The following is a 13,065-nucleotide window of genomic DNA, read 5'->3' on the forward strand; positions in this document are numbered from 1 at the left end:
GATAAATATGACAATCACTACAAGATGAGGATTTGGGAACAAGAGAAATAAGAAATCAACATCATGCACAGGCACTGGACTGGGGGCTTCCATCTTCTGTAAAAGGCTGTTTGAAATAAAACTAGTATGACAATGGACCAAATCATAAGGATATATATATATATATACTTGGATTAGATTAGAAAATGGAGAAGCACGCAATCTGAGTCTCGATAAACATAATTGAGTGCCAAGTCTGATTCCCTCCATACATCATTTCGAGTTCCAAACAGAAGAAGACTACCACAACACCTTCTGTTAAATCCAAAGATCTGCGCTGGAAAATAACTAAATTTTTACCTTTTGTCCGATGTCACGTTGGGAAGAATCCCCCCCTTCCCCTTAGTTAATAACCGACCCTGTTGCATGTGATACGTAGCGACATCTCATCATCTTCCAGCAACCAAGAATATGCTTACAATGTAAATAATAATAATAATAAACAGGAATTTAAGAAAACTATAAACTCAACCACGAGATTTCCCGTTTCTCAACAGCAGCACCAGCTGTCACCTTCACAAAACCAAAAACTTCCACTTCATCTATCATATTATAATCAAATGTAATTACAAAAAAAAACAAAACAACAACCTGATTCCATTAAGGAATCTTTGTAGTGCTTTGACTATACTAGTGTTTTTATTGAAAGTCAAAAATCAAAAAAAGTCCAGTAGGGGTCCTACGAGAAGAAAGGTTTTGCAAAGGAATAACCCTATCATAATATCAAAATTCACCCATCAGATATGGAAAGCATACAATGTTGGTGAGGATTAAATAAATATCCCATATAAAAATTAAAGCGGGCTCATAAAATCTAAAGCAAGTGGATTTCAGCAGAAGTAATTCCAAAGCTGTGTGATAGGTTATCCCGATGCTCCCGCAGCTGCTTCTTCCTTTTCAGAGTTGCCTTGTTCCTCTTTTGCAAACTCCTCGATCAGCATGCGTTGTCTCCGTGTCAAGTTCCTGCACGATAGACAGAATATAGAACAACAGATAACTAGCTAGTGAACTCAGAAGATTATTAAGATTAGACATGCAAAAAATAAATATGACTTACACTGGAATCACGACACTAAAGTGAACATATTGGTCTCCATAGTATGAACTGCTCCTCGTCTTTATTCCTGCAGACCATAAGCTCTATTTTAATATCTACCTCATTCTTTTACCTTTCCGGATAAAATTGACCTATCAGTAAATAGCACTAATTCTCGGCAAAGTAAAGAAAATTTAGTGGCATATCCTGGCTATGTTACCTTTTCCCTTCAAAACAACTTTCTGACCAGGTTGAGTACCAGGCTTAACCTGTAAACAAGCACACTCAGCACATTAAGTGCTTCGAAGCATTCAGATGATCCTACATGAAATCTCAAAACTGAGTCCGACAAACCTTAAGAACTACATCTCCTGTGAGAGTTGGCACTTGAACAGTCCCTCCTAACATTGCCTGCAAGTTTAACATATTGTTGAAGTAACATTATTCTCAATCAAGGAAAAGGTCTCTCAAAAGGCTGGTTTGCCAAATGAACAAAGGATAAAAAGCTATTGTGTTAAGATATCAAAAAACAAAGCAGCATCCAGATCTGCTGCATTACATCTGAAGGAAAATCCTTGGGACCTACCAGAGAATGCATGCCTATGAGCAATGCCATTGAGTTGTCTAGGCAGGTGAAAAACAGAAAGTACATAGAAAAGGCTACATAGCTCTCTAATATTGGGCTGGTTTGTCAAACGGATTTATAAGAAACTGCAAGTCAGTCAACAGGTGCTTGTTACAGCTGTCAAGTCAGTGTGCTGCGAAGAGGAGTGGATTGTGTTCAAAACCTCCAGACATAGGATCTATGTTTAACTAGTTTCTAACCGATAATAACTAATAGAATGTGTTTCATAATGTGCACCACTATCAGTATACATTTCCATGACTCCCATATCATATGCTGTATTTTTTCTCCTGTTTCTCCTATCAGTACTGTTTTCGCTAGCAGGATATTTATTTTCAAAGCCGACACATTAAATTGGAGAGCAACCAACACACATGCATTATAATATTATACTGATAAGACACATGATAACTATGAAGATATAGTACATAATGTTACTGTCCCTGATCAAACAAAAAAAAATGAATTTCAGACAAATTGAATTCATTTTCCAGTAGTCTTACCAACTAGTGCAGAGAAGGGCAAAGGCAGGAAAAAACTTCAAACCTAAGAATTCAGTGTACCATATTTTTGGTAGAAAGGCATGTAACACATCGGTTCCTTCCTATAACTCGATGGAAGCAATGGAACCCAGACAAAACCCCTCTAAGTTCAAGAAGCATGATTGATGATGAAGGTTACAGAACAAAAGCTCTAAATACCTGAGTGACACTTAGAACAGCATCAACAAGAATATTGGCTTTGTCCCTGCGGAAAACAGGATCCTCCCGAACCTAAAACAGGATTTGAGAGGATTAGCATGTTCACCTTTTAGTTCAGTGATGTACACCATTATAAACAAGTCGCCAACCTTAATAGTAACATAGAGATCGCCGGGTTGATTGCTCTCAGGATCAGCACCACCACTTCTGTATATTTTAATAGTTTCATTGTCATCCACCCCTGAATATACAAATGTGATCAAATAAGCTATGTACCACATATATTGTTATGCAAACTAAACTAAGATAACACGAACAAGCATAGACACATTGTACTCAGTCTTCTATGTTCAGTAAGGAACCAATGCTTCCATGACAAGTGGTTACATTTTCAGTTATTAAATCAACAAGTTGGTTGTAACAAAAAAAGACAATTCACATATTCTATAGATTACAATAATTGTTCTTGGATTGATACAAACACTAAAAATTGAAAAATAAGAAGCAAGCAAAGAGTAGTTTTTATTGAAACTTCCATCGGAACCACTTGTGTGCTCTTTCACCCAGCTAGATGTCAACTGCACAAGCAAGTTTGAGAACAGAAGCGGCAAAAGCTAGCATGTGCCATAAAAACAGATGTTTCATAGAGGCAAGCAGATTCAAATTTGGCATCCACCATAAAATTTCTTCTTATATCAATTGCTCATAAATTTCTTCATATTGGTTCGCTTTAGAGATAGAGAAGAAAAATTTATGGAATAAATCCAACATACCAGCCATCACATCCACTTTAACTGACTTTGTTCCTCCAACAACTCTCTGTCCTTTGCATGATTTGCAGAAGCTCTACAACATAATAGAAAAATGGAGTTTCATCATCAAGCATATTTTTGCTATACAGAAGAAATTTGTGATGTCATCAAATGGACCTACAATATGTGGACATGTTTACTATTAAATGCATATTCATCATGAGTGAAACCTGACAATAAGGAATGACTTCACTACACTAATTTTTTTCTGACTAGACCCCTTCATTATGTCAAGTTCCACATTAAGCCCTTGGATGCCTGGTACCAATTTGAGAGCTAACCACCTAGTGGAGCATCCAGGACTTGAATACAAACAGTCAAATCACAAGATAATTATATACTTATGCATGCAGATGTTTTATATAAAAATATACATACATCTATGCATTGACAAAGAATAAGATTATTTTAATGAAAATAAAACTCATGATGCATTTGTTAATAGACACTCTGATTAAAACCTAACAAAATACAACTAAACAGATAAAGCTTAACAGCCAGCGCCCTTTCATCTTCAAAGTTCCTCTTCTAACACAATATTTACTTATCATGACATCTAATTTTCAAGAATTATCTCACAGTGAACCTTCAAACAGCTGTTTTAAACATTTTTCTCAAGATGCTTGTTCAGCTAAAATCTCAGTTCTAAAGTGTGCTCCTCTTGTTTTATGCAAACCATGCCAACTTTCCATGGAAGAATATTTTGAGACTTGATATAAGTACAAGATTTCATGATAACCATGAATTCACTCAAGAATGCAAGCATGCAGAAGGAATGTGGTTTGCCATGTTCCGAGTCGAGACATACACAAGATTTCATCTTAAAACAAATTGATACATAAAACATATTTACCTTTACATGTTTCCCAGATCCCCCACAGTGTGAACATGTAGTCTGCAACCTCAAGGGACCATTTTGCATGAAAATCTGTGGACATACGAGAACACCACAGTTAACTGTAGGAAACGTCACTCAATAGAAAAGATAAATGGAGCATGATATTTTATTGTCTAACCATTCCTGAGCCTCTACAAGGCCTACATGTTTCAGGTCTGGTTCCAGGAGGAACACCAGTCCCACCTGCCAAGAAGGAAAAAGTGTGTCCATGGTGTCACTGTGTGTTGGTTAAAGGTCTCAATATTTATTTAATTGGAAATGGTAGCTTTCTTGAAAAAAGAATGTCATACCACAGGCATTACAATTTACAGGAGCCTGAAATGTGACTGTTTTTGTGCACCCTTGAACTGCTTCCATAAATGATATTTCAAGAGAAACCTACCAAAGAAAATGCCAAAAATATTTGGCAACTGGTCAATTATGAGAGAAAGTGATATAACAATTCATCAGAGACAGCAGATATAACAAGAATGAATAGTAGAAGAGAGAGAACCTTGACATTTTGTCCTCCATAATCTGTATCTCTGAACACGTTTTTGAAAAACTGGGTACAGAAACAGAAGAAACAATAAGAATGCATATTTGCATCCATACGTTTGTTGTGCATGACTCGTATAAATAACTGAATAAGTTCACTGACTTTTGAGAACTTCAACTGTATAGACTTGTGCATCAAATCAGATCCTCAGGATTGTATAAGGATACAAAAGCAAGTACATACAAACGACGCTTTTGTTCAAAAATTGCAGCTGAGACTGCTAATATAGCTATCTCGGGTCAACGAAAACTATCTCATTGTATCATCCCAAATATATATTAGATATACATACACTAAACAAGGACATGTGATGCAGATAGAAAGACCATAAAGAAAAGTCTACATACATCATTCATGCCGAAGATGTCTTCAAATGGATTGCCAAATCCAGAACCAAATGGTCCACCTGGCCCATCAGGCCCACCACCCGAAGCAGCTTGTTCAAACGCATTGGGACCAACCTGTCAGGTATCATGTTCATAAATACTAAACCAGAAAGAAGAGCCCACAGCTACACAGGAACCTACACCTGCTCAATGAAGGGTTCAACTGAAATACTAAGCATGCAGGATAGGTAGAATTGGTAATCGAACTATAGCTGACTTTGAATCCTAACTTAATCCACAAGCACGCTCCTGTTTGGGCTAGCCACAAGCCACATACTAGATTATAACTATAAGGTCTATTATTCTATTGCAGCAAATTAAATACTTAAAACCATGCAAAGGATACAATGGAATCCCTGTAGAAAAAGTATATGGCACTATGGCAGAATTCTGATAATAGATTTAACAAATAAAGGGGTTTCTTATGTTAATAACATTAAATACAATATAATGAATGATAGAATAGTCACTGGTACTATGACAACAAGAGGAGAGACCAACAAGTTCAACAAAATTAACATCATCTTCAAAAATGGTTCAAGTGTCCTGTTTGGAGAAAGATTAGCTTTTGTTTAACCTATCCAAGGTGCTTTTTAGACACTTCAAGGTACTCCATGGAACATGGTACTACAGATTTTGCTACTATAGAGCATATTGATTTTCCACTTTCACTAGGAAGACATAATAACTGTTCAACTGAACACTTATTATGAAAGATGCAAGAAGAATCCTTCTTTAATCTAAGTTAGCACAGCTTTGTATCCAAATGTCCACATGAGATGGAATCAGTACAGAATAATTTGCCAATGAACAATTTATTTGTGATTTGAAGATAATATCTGCATCAGCAATGGATTTTGTATGTGTTTTCTGTTCTTATGAATTCTTTTGCTTCCCCCCTTTTCCATTTCACACTCGCATTCTCCTTTCTTCTATCTCATTCTGTTCACTCTAAACAACACAGTGGTAATAACAATCATTAATTGAATCAAAGAAAAGTGTGCACACATAATAAACAATCCAACAATAACTACTTGCAGTAAATATCCATCAAATAGTATAACAAACAGAACATGCAAAGAGGAGGGGCACGACACCTGATCATATAGTCTTCGTTTGTCCTCATCTTTCAAGACCTGGGAAAGGCATACTTCATGTTTTAATGCTTTTGGCATTTTAATTAGACAACTAAATTTCCTACCAAATCAGATCAGTTTTTTTATCACGTGTGCTTAAGACATATCTAAGGTTATTTAACCTCATAAGCATGCTGAACTTCTTGGAACTTCTTCTCTGCATCAGCATCATCCTTGTTGGTGTCTGGATGGAGTTTCTTGGCTAGCTGCATAGACAATATACCTATTGATTTTACAGAATCTAAAAACTGGACATGCTTCATGCTGTAAGGACAAAGAGAAATAATGACTTGAACATGTGCACTGTGTTTGTGTACTCATCATTCTTCCTACAAATACTCAAGAATACTGCCAGGCAAAGCATCAATTTTCATGACAGACAACCATCTGTATTATCATTGACAGAAATCATTGACAGAGAAATTTGCAGACGGATCAACATCTATACTTAACTCATTATTACAGAACAGATATCAAACGATTCTAACCAAAACCTTTATTTCCACACTAGCAAACATTCTTCATTAGATCTTGCCAAAGGACATTGAGTTCGCATCACATCAACTTTGGATTGACATTCTATTGGAAAATAAAGTAGACAATCTACTCTCTACAAAACCAATCACCATTGGTGAGGAATTGACAACTTTTGTCTGTCGCTAAGTCTCTTCGAAGGGTTTTCAAACATGTGCAGAACTCCTTTGTTGGGTAACTAAGAGAACTGGAGTGTACTATATTTCGCCCAACTCTCAAGAGTTAAAAAAGCTAAGAGTACTTGACTTAGCCTGCCTCCTCGAGAGTTATACTTCGTGCATTAAATCGGTTACTAGCCTTCACCTACTCTTTATTCACACTTGAAGCACCTGAAATGTTTGCACTCCTTGCGTTGAGTTAACTACTGTAATTTGCCTTCTCATTATCACTTAACTTTTAGAGTGCAAGAAGTTTTGCTCGAAAAAAACAAAATTTTATCGACTGAAGCGAGTCTCTGTTGGTTTTGGTTGCCTCTGGGGCTGTACCGCCTTCTCCATCATTTTTGTCACCTATCCTCTGAGCAGAAAGAGTACAGCACCGTGTACATTCTTTGGCTGAGCACTCTTGCATTGACCCAAACCCGAAATCCCCCAATTTTGGCTATCTTGATGAGAAGCACGTCGACATCAGTATTACGAAGTTCCTTGACCTCTATCTTTCTGCCTTGTCTTAGTACTTGGAGTTTACCTCTGTCTAGCTCCTCGACCCCTTCCACGACCATGCGCTCTCCCACCATGAGAGTAAAGGACCGATGACTTCACAAAAGTCCCGCCGCTACAATACGATAGTGCTACCATGGCGATGATTACTATTCATCTCCTTGCATCTACGTCCCTTTCTTCATGATTGATATATCTGCCTTTGCAACACTATAGCACTCCTCCGAGTCCAACTTTAACTTAATCGATGCTTGGTGTTAGGTAGCTAAATCCCTTTAGACTTATCATCGCTTCCTCGCCACTTTCCACCACCTGCTTCAATACCTCTATGCTCTTCGAGCAATTCCCTTTAGTCGATCAAAAGACAAACTGCAACTTCTATGCATGGCTTAGCTATCATATTGCAAGGGTCACATCGATAACGTTCTCCTTTGTGTCCTCGGTAGTAACATTCACTCACTCGGCCTTGTCCTCCGACTTGCCGAGCTCCCTCGAGTGATTCTAGCTCTGAAGCAGTTCAACTCTCCAACTGCTCCGAGCATACCTCTATATGATCATGTCCCCCCAATGTGACTCACTAGTGATTGCTCTCAAAATCCATCTCGGTGGTACACAACACTCATATGCTGATGACTAAGGTTTTTATCCGATATAATATCCGATGCATGCATAGAAAACCCGCCTTTGCAATGTCATGGCATTCACTCCTTCAATCCAAAACCCTTCTTGTCGTTGTATTGTTCATCGAAGTGATACTCCTAATAGCTCCCAATTATATCTTCGTATAATCAAGTCCCACATGGGACTTCTCCTGTGTGTGATATTGCCTCAAACTGTTCCACCATGATCCACTGCACCATGTTGCTTCCTAATGACATCTTCATTGTATTCTAATCTTTGTATGATGAACTCAGACTGTGATCTCTCCATGTGTGGCCTCCGCCACATTTGTTTATTTTCGTCCCTTTGGCAATCAACCTTCGTCCACCCGCTCTCGTGTGACACACAGACGAAGTACAACTCTAACGAAGTACAACTCTTGGACAATCCATCGCCTAGTAGCTCTCGAAGTCCATCAACTTTGTTGAAAATTAGTGTGCCATTGTCCGGATCTTGGGCCCCTACCTCTAACATAATCTCTATTACGCACAGGTTCCTTCGCGACAGCTCAATGGCAACACTACAATATATTCTTCAAGAGTACCCACCTCCGTGTCCTCTTGACCCGCGTTAAGACCTTTTGACTATAACTTCGCCTCTGCAAGTTCAGTCACTTTAGTCCCTCCATCAATTGCTTCTGAGATAAGGTGCAAGTGCCTCAAAGTTTCCTTCATCTTTGGCACCATGTAAGATGAGTCCACTCCATCAAAACGACAAACCCATGGAATGAAATAATCTCACTCTTTGCCTCTGCAAAAGTTCATGTGCTTGACCTCTGTCCAAGGAAAGCTTCACACATCCACTTTATTATCTATATACTATTTCGACTCCCTTCATGCAATTTAAGCACTTCACCAAGTTCCGCACAAGTTGTTTCGCTCCTTGATTTGCATTGAGTTGATGGTGGCCCTTGCGCCCACCAATCCACAGGTCAACCTTTCATTGAGTATAATCTCCACATCGGCTCTAAGTGTACCTTTGCTTGGTGTTGTCTTGGGTTACTCCCCCACTTGATCTCACAAGGCATCTACCAATGCATTACCCTCATGCGAGATCATATGACGACTCCTCACCGCTTGCTCGATCCATTGAGCTTTATAGAGATATTGTCTTGAGGTACCCCCTCAATATGTGCAATCTGTTGCACATGGTTCTCCCTTTGGAGAACCGGGGCTTATACCTTATGGATATTTATCCCATTTGAGCAACTTTTCTTTTCAAAAGTCCTTTTCTTTGAAAGTTTCGGAGACCACCATCCCCTTGGACTACTCCGCCTCGCTGAACAAACGGTGTATTGTTTCGTCATTACAAATGCACTTGTTAGATTATGACTCTTCACCAATACAAGCCCCACTGCACCCCTCAAGGCCTAGTAACATGTTGAACCTGTTGCATACTTCAGGCTCCTACAAACGTATCCTTCACATCCCGTAGAGAGTTTTCATACTCCATGACACTGAGTTTCGATTGCCTTGGGATGGCCACAGGCAATCTATTGTCCACATATAAGCCATTGCATGAGTACCAAATTCTTCGAGTTAGCAATTTTCATCACCTCTATGAGCTTTGTACAACTCTTTCAGTAGCCAAGCAACTCATCCCTCCTTACACGATCTCATCCTTTGCCAAGCACCCCCGCTTATCTTGAGTACCATCAAGTTTACCAATGTTGAGTTTTACTCTAACTCAGTCATCCCAACCTTTGTGCGCTATGCGTTCTTCCTAGCTCTCTTGTCCTCGTGGTGTCACTCACACAAAGAGGTGGCCAATCGTCTGAATACCAATCTTGAATGCCCGCTCCTCTAAGAAACTCTTTTCCCTACATCTCTACGCCCCCTTCTCTCAAACAGTCGCGTGCTGACCGCCCTCAATGCAACCCCGTAAGGTCTCCATGTTTGCATGTCAAGTGTTTCTAAGTGTGTCCATCCTACTCTAATACTATATGTCACGAACTTAGCTAGTTTTGCTTAAGTCGTGCGACACTCTTACATGTCCATCTGAAAATAGTCAGACTCCCTGAAATCTCTTATGATCCCTTAGGGACCTACAAAAGAGAAAACAGATTAGAGGAAGCGCTTAACTCGAGATCCCACAAGCAAACACTTCAGCAAACACTTAATGGGTCATGCAAATTACAAACATAAATTTCGTAAGCTCTAAACGATTGGACAACAAAAGGTCCAACGTGATTCGCCATTGCCAAAAACCCCCACAAGTACCCACATGACACTGTTGCGGAACAAGACAGTGAACCAACCCTAGACACTACCCCAAAAGCCCATTCGATTATGCCACTCAATTAGCTCCAAGGTGTTATGTTAGTTGACACTCTGCACCGCTCTGTAAAGCTAGAAAGCTCCCAAAATGATTGTTTGGATAGTTTGTTTTTGAGCAGTTTTGCCTCTGTGCAATGACTACATACAACTTGTGTTTATAGGAATAAAACGACCACAAAGGCCAACCAAAGTTATTAGGTAAAGCATAGAAAATAGAATCTAGTGACAATTCCAACAACATCAACTTCAAATGTGATCGCCATCTAGCATCCTCAAACTCTCACAGAACCTTTCCGGTGACTAATTACAGGTTATCACTAAATGAATCAACTCCTATTCCCTAAAAGTTCACGAAAGGTCAATAAGTAAAATTCAAATGTCAACATATGATATATCAACAGTCAATTTATAATGCCACTCTTCATGGCTCCTAATGTAATTTTGGTGTGCGATCATGGTCGACCAGTTCAAAATAGACGTGCATTATTGTTTTTAGTTTATGCTTATTGTGAAATTTTTATATCATTATGAAAAATGCAAGAAATGTGGGACTATGCTTGTTGTAACACGCACTGAAGGTATCAAAAACCACCTCATTAAAGAACTATGTAAACAACAAACCATAATCAAACTCCAGTTAGAACTGTAAGACTAAATACGAAAAGCACCAACACAAGAAGCGCACAACTATTATAAAATGATCAAAAATCAGAAGCAGCAGTTTACAACTTGGAAACCTACCGCATAGTAAGCTTTCTTGATATCTGAAGCACTTGCGTCCTTGCTCACACCAAGGACATCGTAAAAATCCCTCAAAAGCAGTGATCGTGTTCCTATCCATCACAAAATGCAAAATCGCAAGCGAAAACAAAACGTCTTCGTTAATCACATTGTAAAAGAAAATAATCTATTCCCTGATTCAAAGAGAAGCATAGTATGCCATACCATGAAATGACCTGCTCGGGGAAAAAAGGCTGCGGAAAGCACCATCCAATGTTCCTCGTTTCGACCTCGCTACACAAATTACGACTTGATCGCATTCGAGTCGAAAAAAATATAGACTTTACAGTATTACTAGGAAGAAATTATAGGTTATTCCATCATCCCCAATCCCACAAAAGCCCGGCTCACCTGCCTCGGATCTTCCATTCGTAAAACTCCTACAGGAACTGCACTTGCCCGACGCTAACCGGCATGAGGAGTCCTCCAACTGCAAAGAAGCAACAAAAGATGAGATCTCCGGAACAGAGACACGTAAGAAGAAGACGACGAAACAAAGGGGGAAGTCGATCTCACGGAAGGAATCGGCGAATCCTCGATGAGCTTCGATCGGAGGGACCTCCGGGCGAACCAGAAGACAAGCCGCGCGCCTCCGGTCCTCATCGTGGGTGAAAGTGACGTCGCCGGAGCTCAGCCGTGGAAATCTAGAGTTCCACCGCCTAGGGTTTAGCGGAGGGGCGCGTCCGAGACCGACGCCGATATGTTGGCACAGCGGGTGTCGTTCGTGGGGAAGTAGCGTCGTAATAAAAGTGTCAATTAGGGTACTCGACACTATATTCACCAGTACGGTCAGTCATCCTCCTCGACGGCAGGGCTGTCCACTACTGAGTCCACGAGGGACCCTATGGTATATCGGTGGGTGTGAGGGAACTCTGTGAGCGTGATTTTAAGCTGGACCCGGAAAGTTCTGGAGAATCCGCACGTGGGTCTACAAGGCCTCAGCAAGCAAGTTGATGGACCGAGTGGGATCCATTATGCCAGCCCATCAGCCCAATTATGAACGATTCATTAATAAATAAATAAATAAATATGCTTATTTGTGGTACCAAATTGAATAGAGAGGTTTTTCTTTATTTTTATATAAAGCAAAAAAGTAACACTATATAACATTAACCAAAAAATAAATAAAAAAATGGAAGAGCTAAAAGCCTCCGTAGAAAGCCAAAAACAAAACATGGGGAGCGACTTGCCCTACAAAAATTAGCATGACTGTGAGCAATAAGATTAAGTGATCTGCAAAAATGATTGAAGAATGCTGCTACATTCAACCTGACAGTTTAGCTGATAGAAACTTTGACTATTGATATCAAGGTTTGAGGATCAAATCACATCTTCATCACCTACCGTTTGCAAATGCAAAAGAAAGAAAACATCACAAGTCTTTCTTCTCTTTACACAACAAAAAACACTGGTTTTCCTTTACATCAACAAGATATCATCATCATTTACTTTACATAAACAGTTCTGTATAATATATATGTTTTTTTGGGAAGGAGAAGCTTCAGTAATCAAAAGTAGCTGAAGATAATTAGAGAGTCATCTGACAAAAAACTGTTAAATTCAGCTCCCCAACAACGACCAAAATTAGCGGAAATCTTGTTGTTTATATTGACTAAACTCCACCATTTAACCTCTTGAGCGAGCTTCAAAATATCAGCTCTGTAATGTGCCATTTCAACCAGAGCACAGGAAGACGCACTTGTGCAAGAGGTGGTGGTGTGAGGACCAAGTTCTTCCCAGTACCATTGCTGCAGTTTCATGCAGATACCCATCTGCAGAGGAAGTCATTTCTGGAGCAAATATCAGAGAGAGCAATGAACGCAAATATTCAGATTCAAGTAGCATATTCAGGTGGAAGACCATAGATGCATTCTCAATCTACAGAGAGATAGGTGACTCACCTAGATTCACTGGAAGGCATCTCCTTCAAACGCTTCGAGGCGTAACGATCCACAGGCTGATTATGATTTGCAAGTTGCACCTGA

General features: G+C 39.4%; 1 protein-coding gene across 1 annotated transcript; it reads right to left on the reverse strand.

The window, feature by feature from the left end:
- Nucleotides 1–559: 559 nt before the first annotated feature.
- LOC135581684 (chaperone protein dnaJ GFA2, mitochondrial-like) lies at nucleotides 560–11,831 on the reverse strand. Its single transcript, XM_065097780.1, has 18 exons — nucleotides 11,597–11,831; nucleotides 11,432–11,510; nucleotides 11,246–11,314; nucleotides 11,042–11,133; nucleotides 6,294–6,377; nucleotides 6,133–6,171; nucleotides 4,997–5,110; nucleotides 4,605–4,655; nucleotides 4,402–4,489; nucleotides 4,230–4,294; nucleotides 4,067–4,141; nucleotides 3,175–3,247; nucleotides 2,551–2,642; nucleotides 2,402–2,473; nucleotides 1,430–1,486; nucleotides 1,296–1,344; nucleotides 1,097–1,163; nucleotides 560–1,002 (listed from the first exon to the last, which is right to left on the reverse strand). The coding sequence occupies exons 1-18, from the start codon at nucleotides 11,681–11,683 to the stop codon at nucleotides 903–905; spliced, it is 1,353 nt and encodes a 450-aa protein (XP_064953852.1). The 5' UTR covers nucleotides 11,684–11,831; the 3' UTR covers nucleotides 560–902.
- Between the last annotated feature and the right edge of the window lie 1,234 nt (nucleotides 11,832–13,065).

This window comes from Musa acuminata, chromosome BXJ2-3 (genome assembly GCF_036884655.1).
Source record: "Musa acuminata AAA Group cultivar baxijiao chromosome BXJ2-3, Cavendish_Baxijiao_AAA, whole genome shotgun sequence".
NCBI classification, from domain to species: domain Eukaryota; kingdom Viridiplantae; phylum Streptophyta; class Magnoliopsida; order Zingiberales; family Musaceae; genus Musa; species Musa acuminata.